General features: G+C 40.2%; 1 protein-coding gene across 10 annotated transcripts in view; it reads left to right on the top strand.

Moving 5' to 3' along the window:
* Positions 1-21,803, top strand: part of KIF21A (kinesin family member 21A) — a 152,638-nt gene that overhangs the window by 29,977 nt on the left and 100,858 nt on the right. For 8 of the 10 annotated variants that reach the window (XM_030580734.1, XM_030579884.1, XM_030578210.1 and 5 more), the window contains exons 2-4: positions 10,540-10,628; positions 15,296-15,518; positions 18,969-19,151. In XM_030580734.1, the coding sequence (XP_030436594.1) occupies positions 10,552-10,628; positions 15,296-15,518; positions 18,969-19,151 (483 nt within the window). In that variant the 5' untranslated portion in view covers positions 10,540-10,551. The remainder of the gene's footprint in view (positions 1-10,539; positions 10,629-15,295; positions 15,519-18,968; positions 19,152-21,803) is intronic. The other 2 variants (XM_030577343.1, XM_030583204.1) reach the window with 1 other exon arrangement.

The raw sequence follows: 21,803 nt of genomic DNA, 5'->3' as shown, positions 1-21,803 counted from the left end.
ATGAGAAGGGAATAGTAGTAGCTGTACCAAGCATGCTACCTCCTCCTAACTCCATACGTTCCCATGTAGATATTAGCTTTTTTATCCCTCCTCAGCGGAATAAGATATGAGGGCAAGATTAGGGTGGTAACTAGTGTCAGGTCAGCTTCTGGTATAGCCATCCTGCTAAGGGGGAGTTCTCTACACTACAACCCTGGAATGTAAAGTGATGGAAAATTTGTTTTCCTTTTGCAGCTCCAGCTTCTGTTAGGGTTTTTTTTTGCATGGGGGAGTGACCCAGGCCCCTAGTCTTCTGAACTGATCATAACTGATGATTTTTGCTCCACTGTCTCATCAAAGGCCATTTCTTTCTCTCCCTCATCTTTTCTTTTCTGTGAAGCCCCAGTGCTTTCAACCTTCAGTGAGGCGGACTGGATGGGATTTCTTGTGGCATCTCAGTACAAGTGCTAATTAATCTTTCACTGACAGAAAGCCTTCATCCCAAATACTGTTTCCCTCTTCTTTTCCCTCTTTACCCCTACTGAAAATCAGCGCCTTTGAGTGGCACTGCAGAAGCTGCTAATAGCACATCAGTTCAGGACAGGAAGTGGACAATAATATTGTACCTGGTTGAAGCTGCACTGCAAATTTTGGCAGGTAGAATATTGTTAGCTTCAGTGCCAAATTCCAATTTTGCGAATATCCCAACTCTTGCAAAAAGTAATGGTTGGAATATTTGCTTTACATTTGCTTGCAACAACAAAAATGAACCTAACATCATGCTGAGGCATTGCTTCTGTACTGATTCAGGGGGAAGAATGCCTCCTACTGAATTGCCAACATCACTTCCTGCAACAACCTGAGAATTATTTTGAGAGGTCACCTCTCAGCCCTACTGTCCAAAGTCAATCCTAGTAACTTTCTGAGATTTACCTGTCGCAGCCCAAAGTGACACAGTTGCTGGCTTCAGCTGGTAAAAGTTAGAGCAGAGTGATGGAAGACTTCAGATCTATCCCTATTGTAGCTGTGTGTGCAACCTCCACCACAAATCTTTTGCAGGTTGTGTTATAAAGTGTAGTTAGGGAGAAGTAGATAGTTTTAATTCACCGGGTAAACTGAGGCCTGACATTCAGGAATGTACAAAATGTAATTGAGCCACAAATACAGTATGGGGTGTGTAATTTTCTCTGTTACTATTTTGTGAGTTTTAACAAGGCACTAAACTAAGTTTTCATTTTTTCTTACCGCACAGTTAGGGTTTTCTAGCTCAGAGCTTTCAGTCATTGCATGCACAGTGTACTGTCTGTTTCAAAACAGAGCAACTTCTGTTCATTAGGAACAGTCAGCAATAAATATGAAGGGAGTTCCTGCAGTTTGCTTTGGAATTTAGTGGATTGGATGTAATGGATACTACACTCTTATAAAAACAGTAGCAGAGGCTGAGAAAATCATCTAGTGGTTTTGTTCCATACGTGTTACGCTAAAGGAAGGCTAGTAGAATGAAGGAATTATGTACAGGAGATTATTAAAACACATTTTTTTTCTAGCTTGCTAGCCCACTCTTAAGAGTCCATTTTTTATCTCAGTGATGTTAACTGAGCTGTCCACTCACTAATAATTACCAGCAACTTGTACATTTTTAAAAAACTGCTCTGATTTTCTTTATTCCTTGAAATGTCTTTTAATTAAAAAAGCTTTGGAAATGTTTTGCAGCGTAAGACAGAAAAAGCATGTTGGTAACTGAAATCTTCCAAATCCTTGTTTTGGGTTAAATGAAGTTGTGATTTAAGGTCTCACTGCATAAAACTACTTGGAGTAATTGGACTTGTGGTTTTAAATGAGAGCAACTCACTGGCATGCACCAGACTACATATAACAGAGCAAATGGAATTGAGTAGAATAGCTGTGATTTTAATTGTTTAGTTAGATTTGTAGCCGGGGTAAAGTTTGTGTATTGTTCGAAGGTATTTTTTTTAGTAAGGTAGTGAATGGGAGAAAGAGGGATGGGCAGAAGGGGAGTTGAGAAGAAGGGGGCAAGATTCATTTGTCTTGTTCTTAGCCTGGTTGTGTGTAAACATTCCAAACTTTGTTACCTGCTGTAAAAGTGGTGGGAGGAAAAGCCAGCTTTCTAAACACTATTCAATTTTAAAGAAAAATAGCATTTAAAAAGATTTGCAATCAAATGATAAGAGGAAGAAATCATTAACAACATAGAATTGTTAAAATTGTATACCTCACTGATTCACAATTGGTGGGTCATATAGAGTAATCCTTCATACACTGCTATATGTTTTATGTATCTTTGTTAATATTTTATTTGGATATTAATGAACTAGCTGTTTTTGTTCTTTAAGCTGTTTTGGGAATGTAAAAAGCACTCATTCCCCTACTTCTCAGTTTCACTGCAGGTTTTGATGATGATCTTTGAATGCAAGGAATTTCCTGAATGTATGTACTTGAGTTATATATATAACTTTTTAAAAATAATCTAACTTTGGAGGTTTAAAAATGTGTTAGAATTTTGATTAATGGAACATTTTAATTTCATGTTAATGTAGAGGTAAAATGTGTTGGGTTTTTTTAAGTCTGAGCATTAGCAGAACATCCTCTCTCTAGAATACTCTTTTTAATAATTACAACACATGGATATGTCCTGTATAACATCTCACTTCGTTATATGCATTCCTCCCACTGAGATTCATTTACATGTGGGTAAAAGATTTTACTACTGCATTGATGCACTCAGCAAAGAAACCTAAAAAATACCTAAGTAAATGTTGCGTTATAGCCACTGCCGTCTCTGTAAACTACTTTTGTCCTCAGTTAGTATTGTCTGAACTATCATATTACTTTTGGTAGCATTGTTCTACTTCAGCTAAATTCTTACCCCTGAAAATTGCATATAAGAAAGGTAAATTAAATATGGTTAGACAGTACATTTATGTTAGGCTGTAGCCTGATCTATAGATTCTGTATTAATTATACTGATTACTTAAGAATTCCTAGTTATTACTTTGAGGGTTCTTGTCTAACAATCAGGCCCAGTGTTGTTTAAATTATGATCTCACTGGAAACTCGATGTGCACGGTTGAAACACTCACACTAAAGGAACTCTTTTATATTTACAAATAGTTTATTAATACATTTAGCACAGTCACAAACATCCCAACTCAGTAAGGTAGATAGATACTACAGAATGTACATCTACACATCCATATACTCACAGCAACTCTTGCAGAACAAACTAAAATGTTAGCCATCATCTTCCTCATCACCATCACCTCCCTTATCACCAGTAGCCATCATTTTGGCATCTCCTAAGGACCACATCGCCTTCTCCTACTGCCCCAGCCTGGGATGCAACTTTTATAATATGTAAGGCTGATGCCACTATGTTTGATACATATTCAGTAGGGGTTTCCCCCTTTTCCTTATCTGTATATCCTCACCTTACTAATTTTGGATTGTCCTTCTCTTATTGGTTAGTATATAAATTGAGATATACCTATTTCATAGAACTAGAAGGGACCCCAACGGGTCATCGAGTCCAGCCCCCTGCCTTCACTAGTCTTAAAATCCTTATTTTATTAAAATTGATTGATATATGTTGTTCACCCTAAAGCATATCCGTTAAATGGGATACGTTATAAAAACCCAGAAGTATCCCTACTTCCTTGAACAAATAAAATCTTATGCATTGCAAATTAAAATGGTAGCATCTATCTTCCAAAGAAGTTTTACCCAATTTTTGTTAAGCTAATGATCCCGTTTCACTTTTAGAACGAAAGAAACAAGATCTGAAGGGAAATCACAAGCATAGAGTATGGAATGCTGGTATAGTGTATTAGCGTAATCAAATCCTGCAGTCACTTACAAGCGGCTAGAACTGCATAGCAGACAGTCTCTAGTACCATTTGCTGCTTGGATATTGGGTCTAGCACACACACGTATGCTTGAGCACAGTCATAAGTAGTGGGTTCCAGACCCTTGGCCTCTTTATTTCCTGTGGCAGTCATACAGTTCTCATATGTTAGAGCAGAAATCCAAACCTACAGGTGGCTCAGCATTCCCTGGGACAATTCTGGACTACATATTTTATTTCCATCCACCGTTCTCCACCTTGACTCTTCTTTTGAACATCCTTGGAAAGATGGGAAAGGATGGAGTTTGAGTGATGATAGGATTCCCAGACTACCATGGGAAGGAACCTGGTATAAGATACAGATGTCCGGATGCTGCATCTAAATCGCCCTTTGTGGAGTAATGTCCAGTCATAGGATCCCAGTCTGTGCGGAGCTTATTGCCAAAGGCCATGCACGTTGGACAGTCTGCCGAGGCTTTCCCATATAGTGAGAGGTAGCCTGTCAAAATTAAAATGATGTAGCATCTTCATGCTTATATCTTTCTCTCTTAAAGGTAGGAAAGGTTCACACTCTTCCACTGATGTGAGACAAAGATGATAAGCATTTTTCAGTATAGATTTAAATAAAAGCTTTAGACCAAGATTTTAGAAAGTCGATACCTGTAATTGGGTTTGTAAAGCCGAATTTTCAAAAGTGCTGAACTCCCAGGAGCTTCGATTGTCTTCCCTGAATATGAAGGACTCCATTCTAGAGCCTCTAATAGGAAAATATATTGCTGTTACATCTGATCTAGTTGCTCAGTTTTTCTAGGCTGCCTTCCTCAAAGCACGTGCCACCCTATTCAGCTACTGATCTTTCCTGGAAATAAATGTTGTCTGAGCTGCATATGTTAGCTTTCTTTCAACGCCCTGGGTTTTCTGTGTTCAGTTTTTTCTAAGCTGCCAGTTATCGCCACATGAGAGTCAGGGAGTTAATGGCCCTGTCCTCTTTTGCATGGTTTTGCAGTGTCCTTTGGCCCATATTTAGTCCTCTCCCATCATTTTTATTTTACTTGAAGGTCATCTCTGTGTTGGTCAAAGTATAACTCTCACACGCTTTGTTGTGACCAATGTCCTGACACAGAAAAAGGAAAGTTGGCATGTCTTTTCTCCTCATCTTCCTCCCACCCTTCCATGGAGTCAGCAGGGTTGTGAAGACTGAAGACTCCTGGTGTTGGGAGTGGAGAGTATTGTCCATACATTAACTGTCATGTTTCTTCATTGCTAGCAAATGATTATTTATAATACATATGTATACATAGGTGTACATATGTACATGAATAGTTATGTAAAATAGATATAACAGAGAAGTGTAAAAAGTGTATATTACCATGAGTTTGGGTCATTGTGCTACTTGCATGTTGCAAAACCACAAGTGAATTACGAAGGTCATTCCAAATGAGTGTATCAACTTCTGTACTACATCACATCATCACTTACTCTGGTTACTATATTTTTCACTCCATGCATCTGATGAAGTGGGTTTTAGCCCACGAAAGCTTTTGCCCAAATAAATTTGTTAGTCTCTAAGGTGCCACAAGGACTCCTCGTTGTTTTTTCTGGTTGTCCTATATATCTTACAGAAATATTATTTTAGGAGTGTTTCAGAAGGTTGTTAAGCCAAGAATCCCATTTTTTGTTTTTATGTATTTAATCCCTCTCCCTCTAAAGCCAGGAGCCTAAGTTACCATCAGTCTCCACTTTACAGGACTCTGAGGGTATGTCTACATTGCAGTTAAAAACCCCTGTAGGTCTGTGCTGACAGACTCAGGCTCATGGGGCTTAGGCTAAGAGGCTATTTAATTGTGTAGACATTCGGGCTCAGGCTGCAGAGGCCAGGTTCTAGGACCCTGTGAGGTGGAAGGGTCCTAGAGCTCTGGCTGCAGCCTGAGCCCAAGCATCAAACAATCCCTTAGTCCAAGCTCCATGATCTTGTGTCAGCTGGCACGCCGCGGATTTTAATTGCAGTGGCCTTATTAAGGAAATAGGCCTTTTAAGGAAGAGGCCCTTTCTCCGAGGGAGGAGCACACCGATTGGTTCCCAGGCTGGCAGTACCCTGTCTTACAGAGCTCTGTGCTGAATGTCATGGAAGATGAGATTTCCATTTAGACCATTTTAGTATATATAGGTTACAGCAGGATTTCCTGGAGAATCAGGAAAGTTGTTTTTTTTTTGTTTTTTTTTTTTTTTTAGTGAGATGACCCATATAAGGGGTTATAATCACTTTTGAAGTTGGGTGAGCTCCAGCAGCCCAGCTGAAGTGGCCACAAAGTGATGAAAACATCTTAAAACGACTTGAAGTAGCATTCTTATAACTAAAAATGTCAGGAATTTGCGGTCTGATACCATGGGATGCTGCTGGTCTGGAAGTGAGTGATGAGTCTGCCCGGGAAGCTAGAACTTTCTGATCATCAGTAGTATAAAGCTACTGTTTCTATGAGCTATCAGACTTTACAGATGTTATGCTTTAAAAGTAAGTTACTGTTGCAGGACTGAATCTTACCCATCCAGGACCTTGAGTAAGGGTAGCTTTTTGGGGGGGCGGCAGAGGTAGAATTGGAAGGGGAGAGAAGATTCCACAATTGGGAGGAGGAATCAGCATTTTTAAAAGTTTTAAAGGGAGATTTACTGGGCAACAGGTGAGATGATAAAGGTGCATTTTAATTTAATTTATTGCTTGGATATTTCCTCTGTGTGTGTGTATTATATATGACAAAACAAAAAATGACCTGCAGTAGTGGAGTCCAAATACTATGGTGATGAGCACATTAGAAATGCATATAAGATTTGACACATGTACAGCTCAGTTTTCACAATTAAGACTGTAAATCTGTTGCACTCCTCCTGTTGCTACTTGCTGGGTCACCTGGGGGTTGATGCTGCCAGTCTAACTTCAGTTTATAAAACTTTATGCTGAATCTTGTCTCAGCATAGATTCTACTCTACACCTTCTTGCAGAGTTTGTTTTCCACAGGAGCACCTCATGCAATCAGTAGTAATTCAAAGTGGCAATAACTTAGCCTGTGAATTTCTCTTTTGTGAACTACTCAATACAGTACTCTTACAGGAGGATAAATACATTAGACATTTTGACTTTTAGAAACAAGATGCTTAAGTTATCAGTACAAAAATAATTACAGCATTGGAACATTACAAAACACTGTGAATATTTAATTGCATATAATTGAGTTACTTCCTTCAAAATTTTGGAGAGACAAATAATCCTTCAGCTTGGGAAATAGAAAATGTATCCAGTTAAGGTGGGAGTTTAAACCTTTATGCAAAGTTAGAGGTGAGTAGTTTAATATAGGATGAGACCGTGGTTCATGGTTGAAAAGTTATCAGTGGAGCTGCTTCCAAGTGGTTTGAAAAACTATTCTTTATTAAATAAATATTGAATTTTAAATTTAAAAAGATATATGACTGACTTCGTGCTTTTTTCTCCTTGCTAGTATGTAGCCCCCAGCATTTCAGATTTTAATTCTGAAGTGCATATTTGTCCTGCTTGCCTATACCTCATTTTCCATAGTCTAGTAAGACTTACATTTTATTTTTATCATTTTGAGGGAGGTGAAGGGGACATTACAACAGTCAGTGCTTATCTAGAACAAGCAGCAGGCAAGGAGTAGGGCAGTTTTCAAGTTTCCTCTTTGGAGATCAGCATATTGCCGTAAGACTTAACTTACTGTGGGAACAAGATTTTAAAGTTACTTGTACATAATTTGGAGTGCTGCTGGTTATGCTGCTACGTTGCAAACTCATTCAAATGTTGACAGGCACGTTATTTCTCCTTCACTGATGACATTGTCTTGAACTAAAAACAAGGAACTAATTTTTTTTTTAATTGGGAAACATGAAAATCATTAACATTGTGTCCCTTTCCCTCCCGCAAATAATCAGTTTTATTCTTTGCAAATGGTATGTTTCTTTAAAGAAAATATCCTAAATCATAAATTAGAGGTTAGATCTGCAAAGAAGTTTTAAAAATGGTTTAAATAGAGAAATTAAGTGACTGGTAGCCACACTTGCAGGATCTTCTGTACCTATCATTGGGGGGCCACTGGAGACAGAGATACTTGAGAGCAGACTTGGGGTTCTCCTCTCCCATTGTCTGTTTTCTTGGAGAGTGCACAGTCTATGTGAGGATGCCATCTGTGTTTAACTCTCTGCCAGACGTGACAGAATTTCACAAGAATTGATTTGAGAAAAATGCCGCTTTACCATTACCCAGCTGGTAGAGCTGGGATCAAAAGGTGGGGGTTGGGGTGGGCAGGGGCATGTCAGGAAATGACAGAAAGAAACAGTAAAGAGTGGCGTTATCCAGCTCTAAAACCTTGGCCCAGTATTGTGAATAAGACTTCTAGCAAACATGGTTAGTGAATAAAAGAGCCTGTCCCGATGAGAGCTGCAGAAAAGGATAATTGTTTTAGGAAAATAAATCTCTTTAAGAAAAGCAAGCCCATGTGTGTTGGTTGACTGAAAATAAGGGAACAGCCTCCAGACGAATCTAATTACACCAGTGCCATATTTCCTTTATTAAATTTTATTTCAGTTAATTCATTTATTTTCTCCTGATTATTTGCAAATTGAAAACAACAGCTTGGAGACCTCCAACCAAAAAGGTTCTTCCTTTTAATTTTTAAGAAAGACTTATTGTTTGATATAAAACAAACTTGTTATTTTAAAACAAGATCTCTAATATGCGAAAGGCCAACTAGTGACTACTTAATAGTTGAGATTGGTGAAAAGTATTTTAAAATAATGGCATGATAGATGTACCAGTAGGATTGCTGTCATCTTTTTAGGAAATCTAGAAATGTAAACGTGGAAGGGACCTTGATAGGCCGCCTAATCCAGTCCCCTGCACTGAGGCAGGACTAACTATTTCTAGACTGATTTCAGAGTGGCAGCCATGTTAGTCTGTATCAGCAAAAACAATGAGGAGTCCTTGTGGCACCTTAGAGACAAACAACTTTATTTGGTCATAAGCTTTCATGGGCTACAGCCCACTTCATCAGGTGGATGAAGTGAAAAATAGAGGAGAAAGGAAGATGATGTCTGTATCTGCATGAATTTTTTCATGAAGTTGATGAATTTCCCCTTCATACGGTTAAATTCAGGGCCTTGCACTTCAAAAGTTAGTATCGTGCTGTTAATTGATTTATCTCGTTAAACTGACCTCACACTTGATAACGCAACCTCCATCCTTTCATGTATTTATATCTGCTCCTGTATTTTTTACTTCATGCATCTGATGAAGTGGGTTCTAACTCACAAAAGCTTATGCCCAAATAAATTTGTTAGTCTTTAAGGTGTCACAAGGACTCCTCATTGTTATTTCTAGACCATCCCTGACAGATGTTTGTCTAACCTGTTCTTAAAAACCTCCAATGATGGAGGTCCCACAGCCTCCTTAGGTGCTTAACTACCTTAACAGTTAACTACCTAATGTTTAAGCTAAATCTTCCTTGCTGCAATTTAAGCCTATTACTTCTTTTTATCCATTTGAGGATAGGACAAGAATTATTTTATCAGCCTTCTCTTTATAACAACCTTTTACGTACTTGAAGACATGTTCTCCTTCAGTCTTCTCTTCTCCAGACTAAACACGTTTTTTTTCAATCTTTCCTCCTAGGTCATGTTTTCTAGACCTTTAATCATTTGTTTTGTTGCTCTCCTCTGGAATTTCTCCAATTTGTCCACATGTTTCCCACAGTGTGGTGCCCAGAACTGATCACAGTACTCCAGTTGAGGCATTATCAGTGCTGAGCAGAATGGAAGAATTCATTGTGTTTTGCTTACAACACTTCTGCTAATACATCCTCTGATGTTCACCTTTTTTTGCAAAAGTATTACATTGACTCATGCTTAGTTTGTGATCCACTATAATCCCCAGATCCTCTTCTGCAGTATTCCTTCCTAAGCACTCATTTCCCATTTTGCATTTGTGCAACTGACTGTTCCTTCCTAAATGTAGTACTTTGCATTTGTCCTTATTGAATTTCATCCTATTTCAGACGATTTCTCCAGTTTGTCAAGATCATTTTGAGTACTAGTCCTGGCCTCCAAAGTTCTTGCAAGCCCTCCCATGTTGGCATAAGCTGCAGATTTTAGAAGTATACTCTCTATACCATTGTACAAATTATTCATGAAGATATTGACTGGAACCGGACCTAGGACAGTTCTCTGCTAGATCCCACTCGTTACAGATAGTAATCGAGTCACCCCTTGCTGATATAGTTGGTCCTATGATAGTGTCGCTAGAGTAGATATGGGGACAGAGTAGGCAATGGGGTTTGTTATAGGGATTGGTTCCTGGGTTAGTGTTTCTGTGGTGTGATGTGTAGTTCCTGGTGAGTATTTGCTTCAGGCTGGGGGACTGTCTGTAAACGAGGACTGGTCTGCCTCCCAAGGTCAGTGAGAGATCGCTTTCCACAATAGGTTGTAGATCATTGATGATGCGCTGGAGAGGTTTTAACTGATGGCTGTACGTGATGGCCAGTAGTGTTCTGTTGTTTTCCTTGTTGGGCCTGTCTCATAGTAGGTGGCTTCTAGGTACTTATCTCACTCTGTCAATCTGTTTCCTCACTTCTCCAGATGGGTATTATAGTTTTAAGAATGCATGTTAAAGATCTTGTATGTGTTTGTCTCCATTTGAGGGATTGGAACAAATGCGGTTGTATCTTAGAGCTTGGCTGTGGACAATGGATCACGTGATGTGTCCAGGATCGAAGCTGGAGGCATGTAGGTAAGTATAGCGGTCAGTAGGTTTCTGGTATAGGGTGGTGTTTATGTGACCATCACTTACTTGCACTGTAGTGTCCAGGAAGTGGATCTCTTGTGTGGACTGGTCCAGGCTGAGGTTGATGATGGGGTGGAAATGGTTGGAAATCAGGTGGAATTCTTCAAGGGTCTCCTTCCCGTGTGTTCATATGATGAAGATGTCATCAATGCAGCGCAAGTAGAGGAGGGGTGCTAGGGAATGAGCGCTGAGGAAGCATTGTTCTAAGTCGGCCATAAAAAAGTTGGCATACTGCTTGACCATGCGGGTACCCATAGCAGTGCCACTGATTTGAAGGTATAAGTTATCCCCAAATTTGAAATGATTGTGGGCGAGGACAAAATTACAAAGCTCAGCCACCAGGTGTGCCATGGCCTCATCAGGTATACTGTTCCAACAGCTTGTAGTTCATCCGTGTGTGGAATATTGGTATAAAGAGCTTCTACATCCATGGTGGCCAGAAAGGTGTTTTCAGGAAGATCACCAATGCATTGTAGATTCCTCAGGAAGTCGGTGGTGTCTCAAAGATAGCTAGCAGTGCTGGTAGTGTAGACTCTGAGGAGAGAGTCCAAATAGCCAGACAATACTACTGTAAGAGTGCCAATGCTTGAGATGAGGGGGCATCCAGGATTTCCAGGTTTATGGATCTTGGGTAGCAGATAGAATACTCCTGGTCGGGGCTCTGGGATGTGTCTGTGTAGATTTGTTCCCATGCTGTAGCAGGGAGTTTCTTGAGCAGATGGTGTAGTTTCTTTTGGTACTCCTCAGTGGGATTGGAGGATACTGGCCTATGGAATGTGGTGTTGGAGAGTTGTCTCGCAGCCTCCTGTTCCAACCTGTTCATGATGACGACAGTATCTCCTTTGTCAGCCCCTTTGATTATAATGTCAGAGTTGTTTCTGAGGCTGTGGATGGCATTGTGTTCTGCACAGCTGAGGTTATGGGGCAAGTGATGCTGTTTGTTCACAATTTCAGCCTGTGCATGTCCGCAGAGGTCCAGTCTGTCATTTCAATTGTCGGGAGGAGTCCACACAGAATTCTTCTTCTTGTAGTGTTGGTAGGATGGTTCCTGTGGGTCAGTGCCCTGTTCAGAAGTGTATTGAAAATATTCTTTGAGTCAGAGACGGCGAAAGCAGGTTTCCAGATCACCGCAGAACTGCATCATGTGCATGGGGGTGGTGGGGAAGTAAGAGAGTCCCTGAGATAGGACAGACTCTTCTGCCGGGCTGTGTGTGTTGTTGGACAGGTTAACAATATTGTTGGGTGAGTTAACCACTGTTGTAGCCCCTGTGGCATGATGGCACCAGAGGTGGTGCCAGCCTCTTCCTGGATGGTGTGGAGGGGCCCCTGAAATGGTCTAGACAGAAAATTGGGGGGGGGGATTGTACTAATCATCTTGTGGGCACAGGGCACCCTTATTTTTGCGGTTCTACACTGCTGCTAGAAGCAGCGGTGCCTTCAGAGCTGGGGGCTCGGCCCGCAGCTGCCACTCTCTGGCCTTCCAGCTTTGAAGGCAGCACCACTGCCACTGCCAGCAGCAGCAGCAGAGAAGTAAGGGTGGAAATACCATACCATGCTGCCCTTCACAGGCCTGGTCCACACTACAGCGTTAAATCGATTTAAACAGCGTTAAATCGATTTAACTCTGTACCCATCCACACACAAGGCACTTTAAATCGATTTTAAGGGCTCTTAAAATCGATTTCTGTACTCCTCCCCAACGAGAGGAGTAACCCTAAAATCGATATTACTATTTCGTTTTAGGGTTAGTGTGGACGGAAATCGAAGTTATTGGTCTCATTCCTTTAATGTAGCTACCCAGAGTGCACTGCTCCGGAAATCGATGGTAGCCTGGGACCATGGACGCACACCACCGAAGTAATGTGCCCTAGTGTGGACGCGTAAAATCGATTTTATAAAACCTGTTTTATAAAACCGATTTTAATAATTTCGATTTTATTCTGTAGTGTAGACATGGCCTGAGTAATAATATTTAAACTTTGTGCTGGGAGGAGTGGCTACGAGGCACTAAGACAAATTTGAGGTGACTCCCCCGCCCCCTCCAAGTGCTGTCCCTGACTGGTGTAAAGATTCATAGTATGATGCTTTTATTTTTTACACGGCTTTGATAAGCAGTGGAATAGTTAGGCATGTTGACCTTTAAAGTATTATCACTGAGTTAGAACCCACTGAAACTAATGGGGCTGTTCACACCCAGTGTTGTTATTTCGGGCTCTCTGGAAACTCAGGCAGGCATCTTTGCATTGATTATACTTGCTCCACAGTCATAAAAGTTAGAGGCTCTTTTTGAAAATGGAAAGCAGAGAGCCTGGAGAACTACTGAGAGGACCTGACTTGTCCTTCATGCCACCGCTGTGCTACTACATTTGGGAAACACTGCGTTAAATGCAAGACTCGGGTTTTGAATCTTAAACAGAACTTGTCCTCCAGGAGACTGTAAGGTATTTGAGTTAAATAGATGCTAGCAGAACAAACAAACTGAAGAATTTTAAAGAGTCAAACTAAAAATCATTTCCCTGTCAATCAGATTTCACGCTTGGCGCTGTGAAGTCATAGTCTCTGTAGTTCTCCAGTTGTTCAGAGTTTTTCAGGAAAGGCAAGCCCTGAATTTCTAATCTGAAATAAAATAAGGAATGTTCATGTTTTCGTTATAATTTTATGATGTACAAAGAGGCTGTTGTTAGTTTAGGCGTAGGTAAAGACTATTTATTCTCTCTTCAGTTTTGATACCAATGGACACATCTACCAGAATCAGCTGTTTTTTAGAAGGTGCTCTTGAAGCTTTATTTTGCATTCCAAATTACAGTAATATAAAATCTTGTTCATTCAGATTCCTTTTAGTGGGTGTGTTAGAAAGGACAAATCATTTACAGAATTCAGTAAAATGGAGACCTATATTTACAAGCTAAACATGCTTGTATGCAAATATTCAAGTTGTAGAATATTTTTTTTTGACTGAGGCTACATCTTCATTACCCGCTGTATCGGCGGGTAGCAATCGATTGCTCGGGGATCGATATATTGCGTCTCATCTAGACGCGATATATCAATCCCCGAACGCGCTTATATCGATTTCGGAACGCCACCAATCCGAACGGAGTTGCAGAGTTGACATGGGGAGCCGCGGACATCGATCCCGCGCTGTGAGGACGGTGAGTAATTCAATCTTAGATACTTCGACTTCAGCTACGTTATTCATGTAGCTGAAGTTGCATATCTGAGATCGATTTCCCCCCGTAGTGTAGACCAGCCCTGAGAGATTGTATATTACTTTTTATGTAATAGTTCCTTTGAAGATAGTTTTCAAAGGTTTGTTTAGTTTCCACCACATGCTAGAGGAAATGTTCATGAGAGAGATACTTCCTGATATTATTTATGAGTTTCCTGCATAGGGATTAACTTTCAGAAAACATTACAAGTAAACACAGCTTCTACAAGTTGTCATGCAGTGTGATACAATAAAATCTTCATAACTGAAGTGCCAAAAAGTATGTCTGACTATCCTCAACATCACTTGTTTGAAAATAATTGTTTGCAGAAAAATGATCAGTTTAACCTGCACAGGATACAGATAGTTCAGTTTTTTATTCGGGTTATTCTGTGGTCCGTGTGACGGATCAAAAGTTTCACTCAGTCTGCAACATTTGAATTCCATTAAAAGTTACTCTAGTTTGAAATACAGATTGTAAGGTTTACACTAAGAATATATCCCATGCAAGCAGAGTGCCAGGTTTGTGCTCAGAGTTTCAGTCTTGTGTAAATCCAGAGTAACTACATTGAAGTGAATCAGGTACTCTGGGTTTAAAGTAACTGAATGCAGAATCTGAGTGTATGATGTTTTGTCACACTGAATTCAAAGAGCTATGTACTATTGTATGACCCTTGTATGTAACAAGCATGTCATTTCTCAGTACTATAGCTGCGAGGCTTACATGTTTCTATATTTTGCTCTCCCATAACAACAACAAACTGCTTTTAATAAAAGGTCACACTTGTAGTGATAGGTGAACCTCAAAGAGGTCTGAGTCAGGATAAACTTCTGATAAGCATCCAAACAAAACGTATTGGGGAGGGAGGCTTGCATCATTGGGGCTCTGCTATCAGCCACCAGCAGAAGATTAAAGTTAGCTGAAAAACTTTTCAGCTTGTCTGTGGAATGTCTAGACTGCAGTCACTAGGTGTGATTGCAGCTGGAACTAACGTACTTGAGCTAGCTTTAATCTAGCTAGTTTGGGTCCTGGAACAGAGAAGCCATGGCAGCATGAGCTTCCGTGTGGGCTAGTCCCACAAGTAATTTCCCAGGGTTTTAGGCAGATACATGCAATCTATGCTGAAGTGTCCACTGCTGCAGCGTCACTGCTCCAGGACCCAAGCTAGATTAAGGGTATGTCGGCTTGAGCAGCAATCATCCCAGTGACTGCAATCTAGACGTACTCTTAGGTTTATGAAAAATTAGAATATTCTTTGCTTATCTGTTTTTTCGCTTCTTTTAGAAATGACCAATCTTAATCATGTCTTATTTGCATTGCTTCTTTGATTCTATTTCTAACAAGGGGGATTTCTAATCTTTGGTCTGTATATATTGTGTTTTTTTTGTTTTTGTTAAATAATAGAATCAGACCACAGCTAGCCAAAGAGAAGATTGAAGGATGCCATATTTGCACATCTGTCACACCTGGCGAACCTCAGGTGTTCCTGGGAAAAGATAAGGCCTTCACTTTTGATTATGTGTTCAACATTGACTCGCGGCAAGAGGAGATTTATGATCAATGTGTAGAAAAACTGATTGAAGGGTGCTTTGAAGGATATAATGCCACTGTTTTTGCTTATGGCCAAGTAAGTCTTACAGTTTAATTTTAAATATTTGTTTATGAGCAAATGCAAGAAATTTCCAGTAACTACAGTTTTAGTAAAGTTTTAAAATGCGTGAACCTGTTTGCTTTAAAAAGCATTGTGTAAGGAATACTATATAGAAGGTTTATTTAGAGCCTTTGGGCTGAAGGATGCCAGTTCAAATGCAGTGTAGATTATATATATATATATATATATATATATATATATATATATATAAAAATTTGAATTTATGGAAGTGCTAAAAAGGCCATGAAGGTGCCTGTCATGTAACTTAGGATATATTTTTAAGTGCAACAGTACTATTTAATATAATCCGCCACCAGTAAACCAGTGTCCTGTCCCTCTTCCTTCTTGAGCTGTTCCACACAAACACCTGAGCTGTTCCACACCTTTTCTTTTCCCCCTGTATTTTCAGATTCCTGGGGGGGAAATTGGCTTTGCAGTATGTCCTGAAGGCTATCAGATGTGGGCTATTTCAAACAAAGTTTGGGGAACAAATTCTAAAGCTGTGAATTCAAAGGGTAGGAATTAATGGTAAATTCTCAGAATGGAGAGGGGTAACTAGTGGTGTTCCCCAAGGGTCAGTCCTAAGACCAATCCTATTCAATTTATTTATCAATGATCTGGAGAGAGGGGTAAACAGTGAGGTGGCAAAGTTTTGCAGCTGATACTAAACTGCTCAAGATAGTTAAGACCAAAGCAGACTGTGAAGAACTTCAAAAAGATCTCACAAAACTAAGTGATTGGGCAACAAAATGGCAATTGAAATTTAATGTGGATAAATGTAAAGTAATGCACATTGGAAAAATAACCCCAACTATACATACAATATGATGGGGGTTAATTTAGCTACAATGAGTCAGGAAAAAGATCTTAGAGTCATCGTGGACAGTTCTCTGAAGATGTCCACGCAGTGTGCAGAGGCGGTCAGAAAAGCAAACAGGATGTTAGGAATCATTAAAAAGGGGATAGAGAATAAGACTGAGAATATATTATTGCCCTTATATAAATCCATGGTATGCCCACATCTCGAATACTGTGTACAGATGTGGTCTCCTCATCTCAAAAAAGATATACTGGCACTAGAAAAGCTTCAGAAAAGGGCAACTGAAATGATTAGGGGTTTGGAGAGGGTCTCATATGAGGAAAGATTAAAGAGGGTAGGACTCTTCAGCTTGGAAAAGAGGAGACTAAGGAGGGATATGATAGCGGTATATAAAATCATGAGTTATATGGAGAAAGTGGATAAGGAAAAGTTACTTACTTATTCTCATAATACAAGAACTGGGGCCATCAAATGAAATTAATAGTCAGCAGGTTTAAAACAAAAGGAAGTTCTTCACACAGCGCACAGTCCTTACCTGAGGAGGTTGTGAAGGTTAGGACTATAACAACATTTAAAAGAGAACTGGATAAATTCATGGTGGTTAAGTCCATAAATGGCTGTTAGCCAGGAAGGGTAAGGAATGGTGCCCCTAGCCTCTGTCAGAGGATGGAGATGGATGGCAGGCGAGTGATCACTTGATCATTGCCTGTTAAGTTCACTCCCTCTGGGGCACCTGGCATTGGCCACTGTTGGTAGACCGATACTGGGCTAGATGGACCTTTGGTCTGACCTGGTACAGCCGTTTTTATGTTCTTAAGCTCTTGCAGGAAACAATGTGCCTGCAGCCCCCTATTGATTTGAAATCAAGTGAAGGCACTTGATTTCAGGAGACCTGGGTTCTGACTTCTGCTTAGAACATGTCTTCATTCAGAAAAAAAAGGTGTGTTCTTAATTCCATTTAGTTAACTTGATAAAATCCTAGTGAAGACAAGGCAGATTGTAGTTTAACATGAGTTAGCAGGGTGAGTTAAACCTCCATAGTCTTTGGGTATGTCTGCAGTTCAAGCCAGTGGTCTAAACGCTTGCTTAAGAAAACATACTTATGCTAGTTCCGATCAAGCTGGCATATTAAAAGTAGAGTGTAATCCTGTTGGCCTGAGTGGTGGGAGGAGCTACCCACCCCAAGTAAGAACCTATGGTCTCGGACAAGCCGCTAGCTCAGAGATCGGCAACCTTTGGCACACGGCCTGTCAGGGAAATCCACTAGGGGGCCAGGACAGTTTGTTTACCTGCAGCGTCCGCAGGTTTGGACGATCGCAGCTCCCACTGGCCACGGTTTGCTATTATAGGCCAGTGTGGGCTGTGGGAAGTGGCATGGGCTGACGAATGGGCTGGCTGTTGCTTCCTGCACCCCCATTGGCCTGGAACGGTGAATCACGGCCAGTGTGAGCTGCGATCGGCCGAACCTGTGGACACTGCAGGTAAACAAACTGTCCCAGCCTGCCAGCGGATGTCCCTGATGGGCCTCGTGCCAAAGGTTGCCAATCCCTGGGCTAGCCCTTGCACTACCTTGGTTATGCTATTTTAATCATGCTAGCTTGATCAGCGCTAGCATGGATATATCTCTTCAAGCTGGAATTTGCACCTCCAGCTGCATGTGCATTCAACCTGCTAACTCATGTGAAAACTGCAAACTGCCTTGTCTTCAGCAGGACTTTACCTCGAAGTTGAGAACACACATTTTTTCTTAATAAAGGCACAGCCAATTCTTTCTGTGTTTTCAATTCCTCATCAGTAAAATGGGGATAATGTACTTTCCTACCTCGAAAGATATTTTGATAATAAGTACAATAATGAATGTGAGATGTTGAGATACCGCCATGAGAGCCATATAATAACCTAGGTAGACAATTGAAAATAGTGCCAGCACAATTGGCTTTAATGACACATTAGTTGGCACTCTCAACACAAATGACTAAATGGGCTTGGAAATGGGCGCTATCAACTCTGTCTTGGAGATGAGGGCTGAAGCATTTTGTCAGTACCGTAGGAGAAGTTTGAACTGCCACTGCCTGTGCTGTACCTGTTCTGTGGATAAGCGGAGGATTTTGATTTCTAACATGGTCAATAAAACACTTTTTTCTCACAAGCATTTCATTCATAAAGAAAACCTTTATAAAGAAATCAAAGTCGTGCATCTGCTGTAGAATTTATATAGCTTCTACTATCTCCTTTTTTAGAAATGCTTCTGTTATCTTACTCTGTGTGTGGTAGCTTTGTAATGCAATTAGTAAGAGCTGTGACTTAACGGAAGTGCCTAAGTTTCATACAATGGTATGAGCAACTTTATTGTACCTCTTGACATGATCCAAGATTGTGTGCGATTTTGTGCCTTTAATGTATGCTATACCTAGGGAGGTGGTGGAATCCCCTTCCTTAGGGGTTTTCAAGTTCAGGCTAGACAAAGCGCTGGCTGGGATGATTTAGTTGGGAATTGGTCCTGCTTTGAGCAGGAAGTTGGACTAGATGACCTCCTGAAGTCTCTTCCAACCCTGATATTCCATGATTTCTGTGATTCTACTTGTAACTTCTCTTCTTAAATTCAGACAGGCGCTGGCAAAACATATACCATGGGAACAGGATTTGATGTCAACATAACAGAAGAAGAACAGGGCATTATATCACGTGCTGTTAAACACCTTTTTAAATGCATTGAAGAAAAAAAGCAAGCTGCTATTAAACAAGAACTTCCAACTCCAGAATTCAAAGTGAATGCCCAATTCTTGGAGGTAAACTTTGTTTACATAGCTATTTATTTGGAAAGTCGGTGAAATATTTATGTATCCTGATATCTACTTATTCAGTAGTTTTTCTCATGTAATATATTTTTAATTTATTATTTTGCTGTTTCCCTTTAGTATTTGATTTGGCTCTTGAATTTATAAAAGGAGACTTTACAATCTAATTCTAATTCATTCTTTTTCCAGCAGATAGTAAATTATTTTTGGCAGGTCCATTTACAGTGTACTTTGAATAGAAAACATTTTTTTATACATACATATTTAACGCAGTCCTATCCCTTTCTGTACCATTTGTGTGGTCATGGGAACAATCACATAATCACCTTTTTTTTAAGTTTTGGAATAAACTGCAAAATACGAAATAAATGGCATTTACTTTGTGCTTCTGAACAGTAATCTGCGCTCTGACCATTCATTTAACTACGCCAAGAATATCTCTAATATTCCAGTGCTGTTAGTAGTCTTGTTACAGCCATCATTCAAAAGCTGACTGACTTAAAAATATTTCTTTCCCTAGTTCTTGGCAATATTGAAAATCTGAAGATCTCTTCACTGTAACTGTAAGGTCCTCTGGCAGCTCCTTTGCTATTTAACTCACCCAGGATTGGGTCCTCAAGTTACTCCCTAGCTGTGACCAGCATCATGGTTACATGAATAGCTGCTCCTCTGTCCCCTCTGTGATCTCTGAGTGCACCTGCTCTCGCCTATCCCAGATGCCAGGCCTTGTGATTTTACCTATGTTGGAGAGGATTTTGACAATTTTCTCTCTTTGACTGGGCCCTGAGCTACAGTAACCTGCATATCAAAGGTTCTTTCCTGCAGGTCCAAACGAGTTCTAGCACCTGTGGTTCTTCCCTTCAGGAGACTGTGATCAGTGGTATACAGTGACACAACAACCTTCTTAAAACCAAAGTATTGTTTGTTTGTCAGCCAGAACAAAGCATTAGATAAGAGAGACATGCACACAGTTTCTCTAAAGTCTTACCATCCCCTGATGGTAACCTAGGCAGGCCTAACTTCTTTAGATATCCCCAACAGAGTGTTGTGTGTCTGTCTGACTCTCCTGAATAGAGAGTTTTTTTTCTTTTTTTAATCCTACTACAGTTCTTTTTCTTTCCTGTTCACGGGCCTTTTCTGGTCCTGGAATTGTCTTTTAACCCTGAAGTGTTTGCTGAGGAGTGGCTTATCTTGAGCCGTTCTCTTCCCTTCCTGCAAAATGCATAGTATAAACCATGGAACACATTGAATTTCTGCATATGGATCTGCCTTTAAACATTTGAGGGGTAGGGTAAGCCACTTCCGGGTTGCCCTTTGCACTGCATCCAGTGAAAGCCCACCCTGTGCTGTGAAAGCAATTAATATGGAGTTGTAGAGGCAGCTGTTGGCAGAAGAAGCCCTGACAGCATGGTTCCACATATGGGATGTTTCCTGGGAGCTGGAGTTTAAGAAGTCTGAAACCTGGGCTAATATGGGCCAGTGTCACCTGTCCCCTCTCTCACTTAGTAATACCGTGACACTGGACTGGGGACGCCTAAAACCAATGGCATTTGTGCTCCTTCCCCCATTCCTACACTCCCAACACTTACTAGTTTGCAAATCTTGTGAGTCTACACTGAATGTACAGGTAATGTAATTGTTAAATTTTTGGAGGACATGTCCATGTTCCCCCCCTCCCTTTTTTTTTTTTTTTTTAAAAATCCTCCTTATTGCTAAACTACAAAATCTGATATTGCACAGTGGTTCTCCCTGTCACTAGTGCATGTTGAGAAAGTTCTACTGTAAATTGTAGGAATGTGTGTATTGTTTAATTGGTATTTTGTTGCTGGAATCTATCTAAATCTTTTAAGCTCCACTCATCACCATGGCTTCTGAGTAAAAAGCTGCTTGTTTGTACAAGATGTCCTAAGTAACTTTAAAACATGTGACTGAAGTTTAACAGACCTTACTGTGTTGTCAGACTTGCACGCTTTTGCCACTGTTCATTTTAGGCACAAATTTTAAAAACTCTGGCTAATGTTTGACTAGAAGAATAATGCACGATGAATAGTTCAAATGCTAAAACTGTTCTCTTCACAATGGATTTGAACTTTACTTTCTCATTGTTTTGAAACTTGCAGTTGCTCTACTTCAGCTTGGATGGTAGCAGCATGAGCAGTGACAAAACCTTAAGAGAATATTTACTGGATTTCAAGAGTTTGTGCAGCATATAATACTGCAAACATTACTGTGACTGTTGTAATCCCCAGATATTGTTCTGTAACGAAACAATGCAGCGGAAACTATAGATACAATTAGTTGATATGCTTCTGTATCCTATGTTAAAACCATGGTAACTCTGCCATACTTCCTCTCATATCTTTGAACACTTAGTCTAAAATGGCTACCTTCTGATAATTGAAAATTGCTTCCTGTCCTTGATACGAGCTGTTGACCTACACTCAGTGCCAATCAAAGGGGGTCCGAGCTCAAAGGGGGCCTCAAATTTAGACACTAGTTAATTTTTTGGCATTTGATAAGTTTTGCAACTTGTTTCTATGTGCATCCCTATTGGACCAAAATGTGACACTCTCAGCTTAGAGCTGCAAATTTAAGCAAATAAGAGATGTGATTTGGTAAAAGACACACTTTTTTGTTAACTGA

This window comes from Gopherus evgoodei, chromosome 1 (genome assembly GCF_007399415.2).
Source record: "Gopherus evgoodei ecotype Sinaloan lineage chromosome 1, rGopEvg1_v1.p, whole genome shotgun sequence".
In the NCBI taxonomy this organism is placed as follows: domain Eukaryota; kingdom Metazoa; phylum Chordata; order Testudines; family Testudinidae; genus Gopherus; species Gopherus evgoodei.
The sequence above is the reverse complement of the archived record's forward strand: the minus strand, read 5'-3'. Positions and strand labels throughout refer to the sequence as shown.